Consider the following 20,658-nt stretch of genomic DNA (forward strand, 5'->3'; position numbering starts at 1 on the left):
GTCTCACAGCTGAAAAAGGAAGTGGAGGCGATGTTGCGCATGGGGGTCATAGAACCATCGAACAGCGAGTGGTGCAGTCCTGTCGTTCTGGTCCCCAAAAAAGATGGAAGTCTTCGCTTTTGTGTAGACTTTTCAAAACTAAATGCAGTTTCTGCTTTTGACCCGTACCCGATGCCCAGAGCTGATGAGCTCATCGAACGGTTAGGCAAAGCAAAGATACTTTCAACAATGGACTTGTGTAAAGGATACTGGCAGGTGCCACTTAGCCAGAGCGCTAGGAAGCTAACAGCGTTCAGAACGGCCACTGGCCTATACCATTTCAAATCCATGCCATTCGGTCTGCATGGAGCGGCTGCAACCTTTCAAAGGCTGATGGACGAAGTCCTCAGAGGGACAGAAGATTTTACAGCAGCTTACATAGACGATGTCGTGATCTACAGTTCTTCATGGGAGGAACATCTGAGACATCTGGACATTGTCTTTAAGAAAATTAGCGAGGCTGGGCTAACGGCTAATCCAAGTAAGTGCCATCTAGCTCAGAAGAAAGTTTCCTACTTGGGCTATGTGCTTGGCGGTGGTTGTATAAGACCACAAGTGGACAAAGTAAAGGCTGTGAGAGCAACACCCCAACCTACAACAAAGAGGAGGGTGCGCTCGTTTTTGGGTCTTGTGGGTTGGTATAGGAGATTTATACCCAACTTTTCCACGAGAGCAGCGCCACTAACTGAATTGACTAAGAAGGACATGCCTCAACGGATTAAATGGACAGAGGGCTGTGAAACTGCTTTCAAAGACCTTAAAGAAGCTTTGTGCAAAGAACCGGTTTTAGTAAGCCCGAACTTTGATCAATCTTTTGTCGTCCAGACGGATGCGTCAGGGACTGGACTTGGTGCAGTTCTGCTTCAGGGCAAAGGTGAGGATCGTAAACCTGTCCTGTACATAAGCAGAAAACTTACCCATCACGATGACATATTGATGTTTAACCTACCTGGGTAGTACTATCCTCTGTTAAGGAGAGGGGGAGAAAAAACAGGAAGGGAGAGTAAAGGTGCACTGAAATTAATGTAAATAATTGTATGTAGGGGTAAGTGCCATGGCCATCTGTGTGATTTAATATAAGTATAAATATTGATGTATTTACTAGTGTTTAGCTGTGTAATGGGTGCATATTGTTACCTAGCTACCCTTTAAATATATCGGCTCAGCCGAGGGGGAGGGGCTACCACAATAAAAGCCCACACAGGTAGATAATATGGAGGGCAATCTACCGTGGTAGGGGGAGACCACAACTGGGTGTATGACTTTGTAGTCAAATGAGTTGTGAGTTAAAACATGATCAGAGTGTTAGTGGATGTTTGTGAACTTTTCGTTTTGTTTCGTCCAGTGTGCGCGTAATTGTTTATTTGTAAACAGCGTCGTGTGTATATATGTGTAAATAAATAAGGCAGAAAAGGAAGCATATCGGAGTCCTCAACTTATTCCGGGTCTCAGACCAATCGACCGACATTACCCACGGGGTTCACCTCGTTGCACAAACACCTGCCTATATAAGGTCCCACAGTTGACAGTGCATATCAGAGCAAACTCCAAGTCATGGGGTCAAAGGAATTATCTGCAGACCCTCAGAAACAGGATTTTGTGTCAAGGCATAGATCTGGAGAAGCGTACAGAAAAATTGCTGCACCTTTACAGGTCCCAAAAAGCACAGTGGCCACCATCATTTGTAAATTGAAGAGGTTTGGAACCACCAAAAATCTTCCAAGACCTGGCCGCCTGGCCATACTGAGCGATTGGGGAAGACAGGCCTTGGCCAGAGAGGTGAGCAGGAACTTGTGGGTCACTTTGACAGAGCTCCATCATATCTTTGTGGAGATGGGAGAACCTATCAGAAGATCAACCATCCCGGCAGTACTGCACAAATCTGCTAAATCTGGTACTGGTAGAGTGGCCAGATGAAAGCCACTCCTTAGTAAAAGGCACCTAGAGGACTCTCAAAGCATGAGAAACAAGATTGTCTGGTCTGATGAAACCAAAATTTAACTTTTTGGCCTGAATACCAAGCATCATGACTGGAGGAAACCAGGCACCGCTCATCACCTGGCTAAAGCCATCCCTACAGTGAGACATGGTGGTGGCAGCATCTTGATGTGGGGATGTTTTTTAGCAGCGGGACCGAGATCCTTGTAGAAAACCTGCTACAGAGTGCTCTGGACCTCGGACTGGGGCGGAGGTTTACCTTCCAACATGACAACGACCCAATGCACACAGCCAAGAGAACAAAGGAGTGGCTTTGTCCTTGAGTGGCCCAGCCAGAGCCCAGACCTTAATCCAATCAAACATCTGTAGAAGGAGCTGAAAATGGCTGTGTACCGACGCTCCCCATCCAACCTGACGGAGCTTGCAAGGATATGCCAAGAGGAATGGGCACAATTGTCCAGAAACAAGTGTGCCAAGCTTGTATCTCCCTTCCCAAGACGCCTTGAAGCTGTAAATGCTGCCAAAGGTGCATCAACCAAGTATTAGACTAAGGTTGTGTACATATATGTAACCCCCAAATAAACCATTTTTGTCAGTAAAATAAAATTGCATATTTTCTAAACCCTGTTTTCACTATTATTATTTTTTTTTTTTAGTTTTTTTTTTTTTTACAACGTTTATTGTCGATTGTGTGTAGATGTTTGAGGCAAAAAAAGAACTGTGCAAACTTTCCGGCTTGACTGACATTTTACAGGGCTCTGGAGTGCTGCAGAGGTAAATTACTCTAGACCACTACCAGTGGTATCCAGGGTTCGGATCTGAGCTGTGTTATTGACCAGTCAGGCGTCTACATACAGACATCATTGGCTATGTCTGGGGACAGGTGTTGGGTGGCCGAGCCCTCGCAATGGATTGGTATTCTGTCTGGGGTGTGTTACTGCGATGTGTTACTGCGATGATTATGGGAAAACCCTGACCCTAAACAGAATAAAGCAATGGTAAACATGAAAATTAATTAATATTTTTGTGCTGATAACTTAAGAAAAAAAGTTAGTGCAATGGTGAATGCTTATTTGTGGTAATTACTCTTGAGTTTTGATTTTGACCAGTGATTGCTGTAATTTTTGCTTGTAACATTTTAAACCATGCCCTATTTTTTTGGCAGGGGACATCACTCAGAAAGGTTATGAGAAGAAAAGAGCAAAACTCATTCGAGCCTACTTGCCTCAAGCACCAGGTACTACACACAAATACACACACACACACACACACTATGGAGCGTTATCACAGGTTTTACAGGTTGGCCTTACTTGGTAGTTACTAACAGTATTATTTCCCCTGTGTACTTTCAGTTGGGGCCGAATCTCGAGCTCCAGTCACCCCTTCTTCATCATCATCATCTTCATCTCGTTACCAACGCCGTTGCTCTACTGGTTCAAGGGATGAGCGCTACCACTCGGGTAACGTATTGTCAATAAAGGACATTTACTCTTCAAAACCTTTGATTGGGCAACATGAGCATTGCAAAGATTGTGGACGAATGGTTGGCAAAAAGGCCTGGCTTGCAATCAGTGTTCCAAAGCTGGCTTTACACTCCACTCTACAATGGGTGATATTCATATCTCTCTGGTGGTCTTCAGACTACATGTTGCTGCTCTGCCTTTGAAACCAAATTCAAGCCTCTGACAAATAGGTTTTGTGCTAACATTGCTTCTGAAATGTAGTTTCTAAATCATAGATTATTACTGCAGCTGAGCTGAATGTCCACTTTACATTTGCTGAGTGGGGTTGAGCTAGACAGGCAAAAATTAGGCTTTAAAAATGTGCCTGTGTTATAAGAGTGCAATATAGAAAGTCACCAAGCACTTCAGTAGGACTCATTTAAATCCAGATCTTTCTTGATGAAAATTGCATGGCTGTGTGCTTGATGGTTTGCACTTGTTATCAATCTGTGTACCTTAAATAGCCTAACCCACTTGGTAAAATGAGTGTCTACATACTTCTGTCAAGTTCTAATATGTTCTTTCTTTTCCTCTCACTCTTTATTGCTGTCTCCCGCACATATACATCCTCTTTGTGTGTCAGATGTGCACTCCGAAGCAGTACAGGCAGCACTGGAGCGTCAGTGTGAAAGGAAGATGGCCGTCCCCATGCCATCTAAACGACGCTCCCTTGTCACCCAGTCATCCATGGAGGCATATACACCGCCAGGTCACTATAATGGGGGTGGGTGGGTGCATGTGTATGATAACTGTACATATAAATAAACGTTTCCTGTTTACATTTCAGTGATAAAATTGAACTCTGGAGAATATGTTTAGTTACTTAGGCTTAATTGCATGTGAAAACAAAGACTCATTAAGGAGGTAACAAACTCAGGTTGAATTGTTTGAATTATTGAATGGGCCTGTGGTAGTCTAGTGGGTAGGGCTTTGGGCTATCAACCGGAAGATTGGCGGTTCAAATCCAGGCTCTGCTATGCAGCCACTGTTGGGTCCTTGAGCAAAGAAAGAAAGAAAGAAAGATAGAAAGAAAGATATCCTTTATTTGTCATGTATACATATACAGGTGTACAGTACAATGAAATTCTTTCTTCGCATATCCCAGCTGGTGTTGGAAGCTGGGGTCAGAGCGCAGGGTCAGCCAACTTACGGCGCCCCTGGAGCAGACAGGGTTAAGGGCCTTGCTCAAGGACCCAGCAGTGGCTACATAGCAGAGCCTGGATTTGAACCGCCAATCTTCCGGTTGATAGCCCAAAGCCCTACCCACTAGACTACCACAGGCCCCACAGACTAGCAAGGCCCTTAACCCTCTCTGCTCCAGGGGCGCCGTAAGATGGCTGACCCTGCGCTCTGACCCCAGCTTCCAGACAAGCTGGGATATGCGAAGAAAGAATTTCATTGTACTGTACACCTGTATATGTATATATGACAAATAAAGTATATCTTCTTCATATAGAATGTATTAAAAAATTAGAAAATGTCAATTAGGTGTGAAGTCCTTTTTCGCAACTAAGAAAAACAATGCGGTAAATACAAATGTATAATTTTTTCTTTCACCTGCTCCCATATTTTTTTGGGATTGCCACAACTGATCATTTAGGTCCCCATACCTGATTTGGCAAGTCTGTATGTGTGCTTGGGGTGTATGTGGGTTTGTACATCGATTTAGACATGCTGTTCTCATCTTCTCTCTTCATGTTAATAGACTCATCCTCATGCTCAGACGGTGAAGGGTCCTTGGGAAGGGCCAGAGCTGCAGGGGTAGAGGCCTGGATAAGCCGAGCACTTCGTGGATCATCTCCATCAACCACGTCATCTTCATCATTACAAAGCGATGGATCTGCCAATCCTGTATGTCTGGCAGAAAATAATGCACACTCATATAACAGTAAGTACTCACAAACACACACACAGACAAACATTAATAAGTATATTTTAAATACAAATGGGGTTGTACTTCTGTTCCACTGTTTTTTCTCCCTCTCTTACCCCCACTTCCCTTCTCACACAAAGTTGGCCCTGTTTCTATGCCCCTGAAGAGGCTGGCCTTAAAGGAGGTGGGCGTGTCATTACAGAACGGTATTTTGGGTCGACGTTCTTATGACTACCAATCCGATCGGCCATGGTCATCATTGGACTCAGAGGGTCAGTATTCTATGTTGTAGTAAAGCCAGTTGTTTGCTAGCCCGTTTTTAACATGAATTTCTTTTTGGTACTGTCAGACAATTCTAGCTCAGTTGCACCACACACTTTCTTTTAGAACTGATAACATTAAATGCATCATGGATGGGTGGATATATATCTATACCTATTTATCGATATAGAGATCAGCAAATAATTAAACAGTCAGAAAAAACAACTCACTCTTGGCAGAACAAGAATGACGCAACTGCAATAGATGTTCTGATGAAGATTCATCTCTCCAAACAAAGATTAGACTGGTGGTTTTCTCTGTGATTCTTTATGAATGTAAAACCAGGACAAGGAAAATGTGGGACAGAAAGAATTTCGATGCCTTTGAACTTTGGTGGTGGTGAAGACTTTTGAGAATAACTTGGTTGGCATCGACCGAATCAAACCTAACCTCTCACTTAAAGCCCAGATAATTAAACAAAAGCTCTCTTTTTTTTGGCCACATTATGAGAAGAATCAATTAATAAGATGCTTATGCTTGGAAGATTTGAAGGTAGAACAGGAAAAGATTGATAGATATTTTGTCACAAAATTCTACACAAAATAGCCCACAATGACAAAGTGAAAGCAGGTTTTTAGACATTTGTGCTAATTCATTAAAAATTTAAAATATCATATATACACAAGTGTGCACAGCCTTTGATATGACACCCAAAAGTAAGCAGAGGTGCATTTTGTTTTCACTGATACTGTTTGAGATGTTTCTACAATTTAATTGGAGTCCACCTGTGGTAAATTCAATTGATTGGACATGATTGGGGATTGCCAACACCTGCCTATATAAGGTCCCACAGTTGACAGTGCATATCAGAGCAAGAACTTGGCCAGAGAGGTGAGCAGGAACTTGAGGGTCACTCTGACAGAGCTCCAGCGTATCCTTGTGGAGATGGGAGAACCTATGAGAAGATCAACCATCCAGGAAGTACTCCACAAATCACGCCTTTATGGTAGAGTGGCCAGACGAAAGCCACTTCTTAGTAAAAGGCACAAACTCACCCGCTTGGAGTTTGCCAAAAGGCACCTAGAGCATTATCAAAGCATGAGAAACAAGATTGTCTGGTCTGATGAAACCAAAATTGAACTTTTTCGCCGAATACCAAGCGTCACTTCTGGAGGAAACCAGGCACTGCTTATCACCTAGTTAAAGCCATCCCTACAGTGAGACATGGCGGTGGCAGCATAGAGAGAAAGATGAATGCAGCTAAGTACACCGAGATCCTTGAAGCAAACCAGCCCCAGAGTGCTCTGGACCTCAGACTGGACCAACATGACAACGACCTTGTTTTCACTTTGTTATTATTGGCGATTGTGTGTAGATGTTTGAGGCAAAAAAAGAACTCAGTCTATTACAGAATGAGTCTGTAACGTAATAAAATGTGGAGAAGGTGAAAGGGGTGTGCAGACTTTCCGGCTTGACTGTATATGAGGAACAATGAACAAGCCATTAAGATGCCTCAACAAAAGAAAAGATATTCTGGAGAAACACCATCCATATGGTCACGAGGAGTCGAAACGGGTGAAATTGATGGAAATTAATTATTATTATTAATAAATGTATTTATGTTACAATTTCATACTGTTTTTCGTGATATGTTACAGACAGTCACCTTGCCCCTCCTGACATCACAAGTTACATGTCAGACCCATCCCCTGTTATCGTGGAGCGCCAGCATGCTGCCATGCCAACCAAGTCTCTACCCAAATATGGTAATGCTGAGCTCATGGAGACAGGAGATGGTGAGTAAGATCTAAATTAGAAGCAAAGCTACAAAAAAATTATGTACTTGTTTACATGACAGAATTAAACAATGTTTTATCGTAATGGCATGTGATAGTGGTGATTTTGTTATATAAGACTTATTGAATATTGAAGCAGGTCATCTTTAGAAAAAAAATCTGTTTATATTAATATTTTGCTTTGGCTCTTTTGGAAAGACTTTCTGCTTCATTTTGGAATATGATGATTTGCTTCCATGTAGCTAAAGGTGCTATAGATTAAAAGCTTTTAAACTAGTGGTCACTCATCACCAAAGCACTTTAAATGAAGCATCTTGATTTGATCAAACCTTGATTCATTGGGCTGCGAGGTAGCAAGGTGTGATTCATTGGTCCCAAGAACAATCCCAGCATTTCAGCCAATGTTTGGCATTGTCTCCGGGGACAGCTACATTTTACACATAAATGTGTTTAGTTTGCAATATGCCCCAGTATAAATGTAGAACTGCTTATCATATAATATCCACACTAACATGGTTTAGGACAATCTTTGAGGTACGTGTGGTCGGTGTTGCACTGGGAAACACTGGGCACAAGGCAGGGCAAGTTGCCAGTTCATCACAGGGCTTAGGTTGTTTTGTTTTTGATTACCGATTATAACTTAGCTGCTGCATGCATTACTTCCATGTTGGCCAAGGAGTGCTTTAGACCATTACACACGCCCTTGGACACCTCACAAGTAGCCAGCCGCTTTTTATTATGTGTCAGTGTTGGGTTTTCACACAGATTCGTATAGCAGACAGAGAGCTACGCTATGTTCTGTTTGATAACCCCCCACTCGCACAGGAGCTTGGACCAGTCCTGGAAATCATGTATTGTAGCAGCAGTGGGGAGAGACCCTGAGGCTCTGTTGAGATTCAAACTCACGAGTTCTACAATAGCATTCAACTAAAACCATAAACCAAGTTAGTATGGAATGTGGAAATAGTTTAGTCTATAGGTATTTTTTCCACTGTTTGTCTGTAAAGATTTTCTGCACCTGATAGCAGCAAATGTGGCTAAAACCACCATACTGAGTATGTTTAATTGGTTTGTGTCTGTATTTGTGTATGTTTGTATTTTACTGTGTAGGAGTGCCCATGAGTAGTCGTGTGTCTGCAAAGATCCAGCAGCTGGTGAACACTCTGAAGAGACCTAAGAGACTTCCACTGAGAGAGTACTTTGTTGATGACTTTGAAGAACTGTTAGAAGGTACCCATTTATTATCTAGCCATGAGTCTTAGAATGAGCCAGATACAAATACACCAGAGAGAGACAACAGCTACACATACCTGAAACTGTTAAAGAAACCCTCAAACAAGAAAACAAAAGAGCAATCCTAAACTTCCTGGCAGGAACAAAAATAAAAACAAAAATACAAATGGACAAATAGAAACAAAAAAGAAATCTAAACATTACACCAATCATGCCATAAATAACACAATTAAGTGTATAAAGTGGCATAAAAACTCAAATAAATTAAATATCTGATTGTTTATTCTCTTACAAAGTTTCTCGCACAAAGTGGTCAGCCACAACCCATCTATGCTTGTGAAGTCTGAACCTTTGGTGGAACCTTCTTTTATACAGATACATTTTATACACATACATATATGCTGATACAAACTGATCAAAACAATTATTTAGATGAGTGATTTGCTGTAGAGACCCCGTAATGGGATCAGCTGATAGTTATTCACAGTTATTACATCACATTACGTATTATGTGATATATATTATTAACATTAATTTGTAATAATCTACTGTTAATGTTTCCCATGCAGTGCAACAGCCTGATCCATCTTTACCTCATCCAGAGGGGGCAGAATCGAAAATATCACAAGGGGAGGAGCTGGGCAGACTCAGGAATTGCCCTGCCTCACTGGAGGCAGCCTTACAGCGCTGGGGTGTCATTGCACCCAAAGCACCATGTCTGACTGTCACACATGCTGGAGCTAAACAGCCATACACACTTACATATGGTACGAAACACAATCATTTACAAACAACAGTCGGCCAGTCTGAAATTATTTCAGCTGCATGATCATCTCTCTCTTATACTGATGACTAAATCTCAGGGTTTTTATAGGTCGAATGATTTCGATTTCTCACTACTGTAGCTATTCATAGATTTACTCAGTCATGATCATGTTATAGATATAAATACACATTGTTTTCTTACACACACATTTATATACACACACTGGCTTGCTTTGATTAGTGTTGCATTACAGGGGATTGGTTTTGCTTCACCTTATTTCAGGTTATACAGAAACTTTCTCACTGCTAATTATTTTTGTTACAGTAACAAAAAGATTAATGCTAGGCTGATTTCCCACAGATTTTGTCTGTGGTTCAAGTCAGGTCTTTATGCATACTACTGAATTTATTCCACAAAAAAACTTGTCAAACTGTGTGGACTTTGATTTTTGCACAGGGGCACTGTCATGCTGGAGCAGAGCCTTCTATAAACTGTTGCCACAAAACTGGAAGCAGTTTTACATAATTGATATTTTACTTATGTTAGCATACTTGATATTTTACTTCTGTGACTGAAATGTGTAAACCTAATAATTAGGTAGGGTGTCTACATACTTTTGCCATTACAGTGTATGATAAAAATGGCATTTTGATTGTAATTACTTACTGCCCCAGTTTACATTAGCAGACCTTTTCTAAAGTGCTGTAAAAAAAATATTTGCCCCTCTTGATTTCCTCTTTTTACATACAGTGGGGAAAATAAGTATTTGATCCCCTGCTGATTCTGTAAGTTTACCCCCTTACAAAGACTTGAACAGTCTATAATTTTTATGGAAGGTTTATTTTAACAGAGAGAGACAGAATATCAACAAAAAATCCAGAAAAAAAACATTAAATAAAAGTTATAAATTAATTTGTATTTAATTAAGGGAAATAAGTATTTGATCCCCTACCAACCAGCAATAATTCTGACCCCCACAGACCGGTTATGTGCACAAAAGGCACACAAATTAGTCCTGTCCCTGTATAAAAGACACCTGTCACAGAATCAGTTTCTTCCATTCAAATCTCTCGACCACCATGGGCAAGACCAAAGAGCTATCAAAGGACGTCAGGGACAAGATTGTAGACCTGCACAAGGCTGGAATGGGCTACAAGACCATCAGCAAGAAGCTTGGTGAGAAAGAGACCACTGTTGGCACGATAATTCGAAAATGGAAGAAATACAAGATCACAGTCAATCGCCCTCGCTCTGGAGCTCCATGCAAGATCTCACCTGGTGGAGTAAGAATGATTCTGAGAAAGGTGAGGTCAGCCCAGAATTACACGGGAGGAGCTTGTCAATGATCTCAAGGGAGCTGGGAGCACAGTCACCAAGAAAACCATTAGTAACACACTTCGCCGTAATGGATTGAGATCCTGCAGTGCCCGCAAAGTCCCTTTGCTCAAGAAGGCTCATGTACAGGCCCGTCTGAAGTTTGCCAATGAACACCTGAATGATTCAGAGAAAGCTTGGGAGAATGTGATATGGTCAGATGAGACCAAAATTGAGCTCTTTGGCATCAACTCCACTCGCCGTGTTTGGAGGCAGAGAAATGCCCGGTGGGGATGGTGTTCTTGGGGTCTTATCCAGCATTTCTCTGCTCCCAGCTCCCTTGAGATCATTGACAAGCTCCTCCCGTGTAATTCTGGGCTGACCTCACCTTTCTCAGAATCACCCCACCAGGTGAGATCTTGCATGGAGCTCCAGAGCGAGGGCGATTAACTGTGATCTTGTATTTCTTCCTTTTTCGAATTATCGTGCCAACAGTGGTCTCTTTCTCACCAAGCTTCTTGCTGATGGTCTTGTAGCCCATTGCAGCCTTGTGCAGGTCTACAATCTTGTCCCTGACGTCCTTTGATAGCTCTTTGGTCTTGCCCATGGTGGTCGAGAGATTTAACTGATTCTGTGACAGGTGTCTTTTATACAGGGACAGGACTAATTTGTGTGCCTTTTGTGCACATAACCGGTCTGTGGGGGTCAGAATTCTTGCTGGTTGGTAGGGGATCAAATACTTATTTCCCTTAATTAAATACAAATTAATTTATAACTTTTATTTAATGTTTTTTTTCTGGATTTTTTGTTGATATTCTGTCTCTCTCTGTTAAAATAAACCTTCCATAAAAATTATAGACTGTTCAAGTCTTTGTAAGGGGGTAAACTTACAAAATCAGCAGGGGATCAAATACTTATTTCCCCCACTGTATGTGCCACACTAAATGGTTTAAGATTCTTACACAAAGAGAGGGCGGCACAGCCGCTCAGTGGGTAGCACTGTCGCCTCACAGCAAGAAGGTCCTGGGTTCAATCCCCAGGTGGGGTGGTCCGGGTCCTTTCTGTGTGGAGTTTGCATGTTCTCCCCGTGTCTGCCTGGGTTTCCTCCGGGTGCTCCGGTTTCCTCCCACAGTCTAAAGACATGCAAGCGAGGTGAATTGGAGACACTACTCAAAAACTGTCCATGACTGTGTTCGATATAACCTTGTGAACTTCTGGATCTTGTGTAATAAGTGGCTAACGTTTCCTGTCATGAATGTAACCAAAAGTGTGGAACATGATGTTAAAATCCTAATAAACAAACAAACACAAAGATTTTTTAAAGGATGATTGCAACACCTATATCACCCATGTGAACTCATTGGTTCCCTAAAACTTACAAACTGTTTTGCCTCCTTCAGCAACAGGGCAGCCCCATGCTTCCAGTAACAGTATCATTCTTTCATATTAATGTAGAGCTATTATACTCTGCCCAAGGTGTATTTCTGCCTTTTGCCCACTGTTTCCTGTTTGTGCCAGATTCACAAAATTACTAATTAGGTTCAGATGATTATAAGGTAATTTAAGAAATGAATTAATGCTAAATCACAGCGATTTTGTTAAGTACACAAAAATTGAGCTCTTTTTTTGCTCTCCTGACCCTTATAGCACACAGTAGTCAAACTAAAGTCTGCCTGTCTATAAGCTGACAGTGTTGTATGGGAAACATTAGTCTCTTCCTCTGTCGTAATACTGTGCTTTCACCTGAACTGTGTAACACTGTTTTTGTGTGTGTAGGTAAGCTCTGGTCCAGGAGTTTGAAGTTGGCCTATTACATTTTACACAAACTTGGAAGCAAGCAAGAACCCATTGTACATCCAGGAGATAGAGTAAGCCCTATCTTGCTTTATGACTGGTTCATTTTGATGTGATTCATGGCGATAAGCAATTCATAACACCAACTTGGCAAGAAAAGAATCTAACATTTTGAACTTTGACTTACAAATTGGCATCTACCTATAAAACAACTGCTGTTGTTTGTCACTGTGCTCAGGCGCACCGCTACAGTGTAATGTTGTTTTGGGGACAGATAGCACCTCACCTTATCATTTTTTATTGCAGACCGGTCCTGATGTCTAACAGTGTTAGTGTGTTAGTGAATTCAGTGTTTAGCTTGGCACTGTTTTAAGATGTAGCCAATATTAAATAGTTATTTTTGCGGCTTTTCACTGACAACGTTAATTGTACTGTATTTTGTAAATATAAACATATTTAGAATTTAATCCTGGAATCACACAAGAAGTTGGGACAGCTACAAGTTTACAACTGTGTTATATCACATTTCTATTAATTGCACTTTAACACTTGGTTTAGGAACTGAGGAAACTAATTGATACAGTTTAACTAGAGGATTTTTGCCCATTCTTGTTTAATACTACATTTCAGCTGCTTACCAGTCCGTGTCTGTTGTCTGATTTTCCTCATCATCATGCACCACACATTATAAATATTGTTTTAAATCAGAATTAATAACACAAGACAAGTGAGGTATTACTAAAAGCAATGGTTAAATTGCTATCTAAAGCACAGTGGGGGATGATTCATGTCTAAAATCTCCTTTTCTCAACTTTGACCACACTCACTTTGCAAAGCGATGGGTGTGGCACATTTCTGGGCTGACTGGACTTTTTCTCTGATAAAATACAGTGAAATTTGAAACCAAAATATGTATCCATATAAATCTTACATTTTAAAAGCCATATATGTATATTTGTGTGTTTGTATCAGGTGGCATTAGTGTATCCCAATAATGACCCTACGGCGTTCATGGTAGCTTTTTACGGCTGTCTCTTAGCTGAGGTTGTGCCTGTACCCATTGAAGTGCCACTCACCAAAAAGGTAATGAACTGAAACAAAGGCTCACTATATTCACTATACACGTTGTTAATTAAGATATAAATATATAAAGAGATTGACTAGAATTGGTTATAAGTAAGAAATATGTCATCATATAGTATAATAATATAATTAAGTTTAGATTTGTTGTTTTGTTGATGGCTTTCTCTCTCTCTCTCTCTCTCTCTTTTTCAAAGGATGCTGGGAGTCAGCAAATTGGGTTCCTCCTGGGCAGCTGTGGAGTTGCTGTGGCACTGACCAGTGATGCATGTTACAAGGGCCTTCCGAAGACCCTGAGTGGTGACATAATGCCATTCAAAGGTCAGATATCCTTTAAACAGAGCTCTTTATGTTCTCTGTAAGCACCAATTTATACACATTTGTACATTATTTATATCAGAAATGTAAACTTTAGTATTTTAAGAAAATCTGTGTTTCTAGGGTTTTTTTTTTATAATTTAAATGTTTTGTTATTTTACACCTTATTCAAGTAACATATGTGAACAACGGACTCTTTAGCACTTGGGTGGTGTTTAAGCTAGCCCACCACCATAGAGATCTGGGTTTAAATCTCAACCATGCTATTGGTCGCCCGATTGTCTTCACAGATAGTGATTGGCTGTGTCTAAATGGAAGTTGGCCAGAAGGAAGCCCTGTAATAGATTGGCGTATTCTTGCCTTGCTCCCAGTGTTTCCTGGTAGAACCAGGACAAAAAGTGTCCTCTAAATGCTGTAGATATAAATGTCATACTTATTCCAACAATTTTTAGGAAACACTCATGAGAACATATGCTTTTATATTTGTATGTTTCTAACATGCTCAGGCTGGCCGAAGTTACTGTGGGTGGTGACAGACTCAAAGCACTTATCTAAACCTCCTAGGGAGTGGTGTCCTCTAATTAAAGATGCTAACAGTGACACTGCATATATCGAGGTAATTCTGTGGGCGTTTCTTCTGCATGTCTATTTATTGAATTGTATTGTTTAGTGTTTTTGATTACCACTAGAAGATATGTATAGCTTTATTATCAGTACTGTATTTGATCCACTGGTTTTTTTGCTTTGCTTATTTGTTGTCAGTATAAGACGGGTAAAGATGGAAGTGTACTGGGTGTGACTGTGACAAGGATGGCCATGCTGACTCACTGCCAAACACTTACACACACCTGTGGATACAATGAAGGTAACACATACACACACACACATACACACACATGTACAGTATATTTCTAATGCAGACTGCACTTTGGTCAAGTTAAACCTGGATTAAATAGTTTTAGTTTGTGCTGGTTTGCATTGAAATAATGAGTTTATGTGAATAAGCTTTTTGAAAAAAAATTGGCTTTTTAAAACTGTACTTTTTTTGGGTTTAGACTAGTGTAATAGTCTGGAAGATTTTGGCTTAAAGACATTTTCTGTAGATATTTTGGCTTAAAGTTGCATGGGAATGAACACTTTTATAAGCCAGTCACCCACCCACTAAGGAAGGAAAAAACTTAAACAGGGCTAGAAAATATTAAACACCACAACCACAGCAGGTAAACTTAGAATCGCCCTGCTGTTGCTACTGCTATTGTTTACGGTTACCATTGTGTATTCGCTCCCAGTGTGTGGCTGAGAATACCTTTGTACAATTGGAAACTCACAGTAGCAGATTACTCATAGTTTCACTGGTACTCATAGTTCTGGATTCAGTTTGGATGTCTACTGTATTGTACTGTGGGTTACCACAGAAGATTGCTAGCAATTGCTAGATATGGCACAAAGTGTAGTAAAAATGACAGCATAAAAAATAAAGAAGGCCAATCAGGTGGCGCAGCGGTAAAAAACACGCTAGCACACCAGAGCTGACATTTCAAACTAGTTGGTTTGAAACTCAGCTCTGCCATCCGGCTGGGCTGGGCGGCTATATGAACAACGATTGGCTTGTTGTTCATACAGGGTGGGAAGCCGGATAGGGACCTCATACGATCTCTGCTGGCTGGTTGATGGCACCTGCTTAGAGTCGAGGGATAATGTGGACAGGGTGTGGCTTTCCGTACACAAAGCTGATCCGCATATGAACTTGCCTCGTGCAGGTGAAAAGATGCAGTCGGCTACTGCATACGTGTAGGAGGGGGTGTGTGACACAAGGAAATTGGGGCAATATTGCATGTTCTTACTGTTACTGTAATAGATTTTATTCTTTTGATTGACTGTGTTGCAGCTGAGACACTAGTAAACGTGTTGGACTTTAAAAAAGACGTGGGCCTGTGGCATGGAGTTTTAACGGTAGTTTATTTAGTTTACAGTTTACAGTTTTATATTTTCATGATTGATTTTTGTAATTATCTACCAAACATCTTTTCCTCTAGAGTGTTCTCAACATGCTGCATGTTGTAAGTGTTCCATATGCACTAATGAAGGTGAATCCATTGTCCTGGATCCAGAAGGTCTGTCAGTACAAAGGTACAAATCATACACACTAATTTTCAGCAACAGGAACATTTTTCTCTTATTTTCTCTTATTTGTTGCATATATTAAAAAATGTATTCTTTATTAGGGGTATTACTAAAGTACACGTCTAAAACAACTCTGTAATATGAAGCTACCAGTCTGCTAAGTCAATTTCCAACATTTTTGCTCAGCGAGAATGTCCCTGTTTTCCTGTTCACAGTTTGGTTGTAAAGCATTTGGTTGTAAAGCATAATAAAGATTATGTGTTGAGTGTTAAACACTGAACTAGCACTGGACTTTCTGAAGTTGGCCCAGTAATGAATGTCCGCTCTTCTCTGAAGTGATTAATCTAGCTTTTCCATCTGGAGATGGATTAAGTGAAATAGTTATTTCAGATACCAAGCGAACATGAGCTGCCTTGATGCATAGTGCCAATAATTACTAAATATTTGAAATTATGGCGCGACAACTGAAATTTTCTTACATTCGATGGTAAGTCACAGTCTGTCACATTTAATGGGAAAAAGCATGCTGTTCGATATATTTCAACTGTATCCAGAAAAGTTACCAAAAGAGAAAATTGTGTGTAATACTCGGGGTAGGAAGGAGGCTGGATTCGAAATGAACAGCACCAAATCGTCCATATAGAGGGCAATTTTGTGTTCTAGGCCTTCCCTGTCTATGCCGCATATTTCAGGGTTATTGTAATAGCCGATAACATAATAATAATAATAGCAATAGCCAATGGTTCCATGGCAGTACATTCAGTAATTGTAGAACTACGAAGTGCTCCTATATGGTAAGTGGAGCTGATAAAATGGACAGTGAGTGTAGAAACAAGGAGGTGGTTTTAATGTTATGGCAGTGTATAAATTAATTTAACCCATGCGATAAACTGTTTGCCAAACCCAAATTTGTGCAAAATATATAATAAACAGGGCCATTCCACTTATTCCAAAAAAATTGTGTCCTTCCAAATTCTTGGCAACAAACGGGAACCAGGCTACTCCTGTTTTGCTTTAGCTTGATAACCCCCCATGCACAAAGTGATGCATATAAAACTGTGGTTTACAGACATTGGTGTGGAAGAAATTGAGTGTCCTGCACATGGATCTATTCACAATCCTATCCAAGACTCTTGGGAAGAATTGCAACCATGTAAGCCAGGCCTTTAGTCCCCAAGGTTAGCTGTTGTGGCTGTATAAATGCCCTTATATAAATCCCAATATTTATGTTCCCAAATCAAGTGGGAAGATTACCTAGTAAAACCGAGGTATTACCCTCATTATTGGCCTACTAATTTTCTCAGCAGAGAAATTACAGCAGAAAGACATACTGCGTACAAACTGTCACTGTGTTTCTTCACTACTCGTGCAAACAACTTGACCAGATAGCAGATTATTAGGTTGCTTTTCAAATAGTACAACCCCTGGCAAAAATTATGGAATCACCACTCTTGGAAGATGTTCTTTCAAATGTTTAATTTTGTAGAAAAAAAATTAATCACAGACATGCCACAAAACTATCATTTCTCAAACTGTCAACCCTCTGGCATTAAGAAACAATAAAAAAAGAAACAAATATAATAGTTGTGGTCAGTCACAATTGCTTTTTTTTTAGATCAAGTAGAGGAAAAAAATATGGAATCACTCAAATCTGAGGAAAGAATTATGGAATCATTAGAAAACACTGCACCATTATTACTTTGTTGCACCACCTCTGGCTTTTATAATGGTTTAAACTCTCTGAGGCATGGAGTTAACTAATGACAAACAGTATTCTTCATCAATCTGCCTTCAGCTGTCTCTTGCTGTTGCCAGATCAGCTTTGCAGGTTGGAACCTTGTCATTGACAATTTTCTTCAATTTCCACCAGAGATTTTCAAATGGATTGAGATCCGGACTATTTGCAGGCCATGCCATTGACATTATATGTTTTCTTGAAGGAAAGTTTTCACGTCCTTTGCCCTATGGCAAGATGCATTATCATCTTGAAAAATGAAGTCATCATCACCAAACATCCTTTCAACTGATGGAATAAGAAAAGCGTCCAAAATTTCAATGTGGACTTTGGCATTTATTGAAGACCATCTCCCCTGTGCTTTTACCCGACATGCAGGCCCATATCATCAACAACTGTGGAAATTAACATGTTTTCTTTAGGCAGTTATCTTCATAAATTTCATTGGACAGACACCAAACAAAAGTTCCAGCATCATCACCTTGCCCAATGCAGATTCGCGATTCATCACTGAAGATCACTTTTATCCAGTCACCCACAGTCCACGATTGCTTTTCTTTAGCCTACTTTAACCTTGTTCTTTTCTTTTTAGGTGTTAATGATGGCTTTTGTTTGGCTTTTCTGTATGTAAATCCCATTTCTTTTAGGTGATTTCTTACAGTTCAGTCACAGACATTGACTCCACTTTCCGGCCACTTGTTTCTCATTTGTTTTGTTGTGCATTTTCTGTTTTCAAGACATATTGCTTTAAGTTTTCTATCTTGATGCTTTGATGTCTTACTTGGTCTACCAGTATGCTTCCCTTTTACAACCTTCCCATTTTGTTTGTACTTGGTCCAGATTTTAAACACAGCTTACTGGGAACAACCAACATCTTTTGCGACATTCCACAATGATTTATCTTCTTGAAGGAGTTTTATAATCCTCTCATTTGTTTCAACTGACATATCTTGTGTTGGAACCATGATTCATGACGATCTGCTTTGTGCAACAGCTCTCCGAGGTGTAAGCACTCTTTTTAAACTGAAGAATAATTAGCAAATCTAATCTGCTGCAGATGTTTTGTTTTTAAACTGCAAATTACAGAGTGATTCCATAATTTTTTCCTCAGATTTGAGTGATTCCATATTTTTTTCTTCTACTTGATCTAAAAAAAGCTATTGTGACTGACCACAACTATTATATTTGTTTCTTTTTTTTTATTGTTTCTTAATGCCAGAAGGTTGACATTTTCCCTTGTGTGTGTCTTTGTATGTATGTAATTATAGCTAAAGTGGTGTGTGTGAAGAGCAGAGATCTTCACTGGGCTCTAATAGCTCACAGGGATCAAAGTGACATCAACCTGAGCTCTCTGAGAATGCTGATGGTTGCTGATGGTGCCAACCCATGTAAGTGTGTGTGGTAAAGCAGCGGTTTGCAACCTTTTTAGACATGTGCCCCCTTCCATGTGCCGACCTTGAACTCCCCCCCCCCCCCCACACACACACAATCAAACCTTGCTCAGAAACCTTTGCAAAAGCTCTTGACAAGCTAAAATAATATAATTAACATTGTGCACATCATACAGACGATGCAATTTTGCTGATTTAAATACTTTCTTTAAAAAGATAATATATCCCTACCTTACTCAGTGCGATGACTGAGCCTGTTTCTGCGAGCACATTATAGAAATTTGTGGTTCAATATCAGTTACAGCTAGTCGTAAATCATTATCCATTGTCAATAAACATGAGCAGTAGTTGCTTTTGATGTAGATGAGAGCAGAAAACGGCTCATCGGCTTAGATGGTATTGGAATGGATGGCCTCGCTAGTGGACTTCTCGGCAGTCATTGTTTTTGTTATTATTTGTTTTGTTATTTTTAAGTTTTGCTAGCCTCTGGTCCATTTTTCAAACTGAGCTGGATAACATTAGACGTGCGAGTGTGTGTGGTCAGCGAGACTAATCTAATATGCCTCCTGTGGGTAATTAATTGCTTTATTTTTAGAAGCCCCCCTGGACAGGTACTCACAGGTTGAAAACCCCCAATGGTAAAGGGGGGATATTTCAGCAATATTGTCTTTCAGAGCACTTTAGAGTGGAAATGTCTAAATCACCCATTTGTAGGGTCATATAAATCTAAAGTTTTGAAAAATGTTTGAATGACTTTTCAGAACGATAATCCTTGTTGGAAACAACATTTGTGTATGTATATGCATGAACTATGTATGATCGCATTCCTGAGATTTTTTGCGTGTCTTACGTAGCATATAGTACAGGTCTAATGCGCAAGCCCACCACTGCTCAGACTGAATTAAAACTTTTGAGTTTGAATCCCAGACAGTGCTTTCATCCTGGCTGATAGTTCAAATGTGCGTATTTGGCTGTGCCTGAGGAAGGAAGGTTGACAGGGTTTGTAAAATTGCCATTTTACAATTGCAAACTCTGCTGTCCGGTCAAGGTGCCTGCGGAGTGCATAGCGTGTTTTTCTATATGCGATATGGCACTCTGTGAAAACTGCAACTGCACATGTGTCAGAGGGAGTGTGTGATCATTTACTTTACTCAGTCAGTATGGGGGTGGTGCAAGGGGCAAAAGAATTGCAATAGGCAATTATTACATTAGTGCTAACAAGCTTCTGACACCTTTTTTGTGGATTCTTTGCCTATTTGTCTTGTGCAAAAGCTTCTATCTTTTAGCTTTAAATCTCACCAAAAATTTAAGTCTGGAGACTTAGAAGGCCACTCCAGGATATTCCAGGACTGATGCCTTAACCAAGCTTTGGTTGAGTTGGGAGTGTGCTTGGTATCACTGTCTTACCTGAAAGTCCAATTATCACCAAGTGTTGATTTTACCACATAAGGCACACCTTTCTTCCTCAAAATGCCTTGATATTTCTGTAAATCC

The 20,658-nt window shown here is 40.4% G+C and overlaps 1 protein-coding gene across 12 annotated transcripts in view; it reads left to right on the top strand.

Annotated features, from left to right (window-relative positions):
* dip2cb (disco-interacting protein 2 homolog Cb) overlaps positions 1-20,658 on the top strand; it is a 106,385-nt gene that overhangs the window by 54,808 nt on the left and 30,919 nt on the right. For 9 of the 12 annotated variants that reach the window (XR_010007553.1, XM_062987766.1, XM_062987767.1 and 6 more), the window contains 16 exons: positions 3,143-3,214; positions 3,330-3,437; positions 4,063-4,203; positions 5,185-5,367; positions 5,493-5,624; positions 7,272-7,409; positions 8,520-8,639; positions 9,212-9,409; positions 12,499-12,590; positions 13,489-13,599; positions 13,794-13,917; positions 14,421-14,530; positions 14,677-14,779; positions 15,803-15,867; positions 15,951-16,044; positions 19,042-19,161. Coding sequence is in view for 11 of the 12 variants with exons in the window: in XM_062987766.1 (XP_062843836.1) it covers positions 3,143-3,214; positions 3,330-3,437; positions 4,063-4,203; positions 5,185-5,367; positions 5,493-5,624; positions 7,272-7,409; positions 8,520-8,639; positions 9,212-9,409; positions 12,499-12,590; positions 13,489-13,599; positions 13,794-13,917; positions 14,421-14,530; positions 14,677-14,779; positions 15,803-15,867; positions 15,951-16,044; positions 19,042-19,161 (1,911 nt within the window). In the remaining variant the exon portion in view is untranslated. The remainder of the gene's footprint in view (positions 1-3,142; positions 3,215-3,329; positions 3,438-4,062; positions 4,204-5,184; positions 5,368-5,492; positions 5,625-7,271; positions 7,410-8,519; positions 8,640-9,211; positions 9,410-12,498; positions 12,591-13,488; positions 13,600-13,793; positions 13,918-14,420; positions 14,531-14,676; positions 14,780-15,802; positions 15,868-15,950; positions 16,045-19,041; positions 19,162-20,658) is intronic. The other 3 variants (XM_062987768.1, XM_062987763.1, XM_062987764.1) reach the window with 2 other exon arrangements.

The sequence above is a fragment of the Trichomycterus rosablanca genome, chromosome 25, assembly GCF_030014385.1.
Source record: "Trichomycterus rosablanca isolate fTriRos1 chromosome 25, fTriRos1.hap1, whole genome shotgun sequence".
Taxonomy (NCBI): Eukaryota; Metazoa; Chordata; class Actinopteri; order Siluriformes; family Trichomycteridae; genus Trichomycterus; species Trichomycterus rosablanca.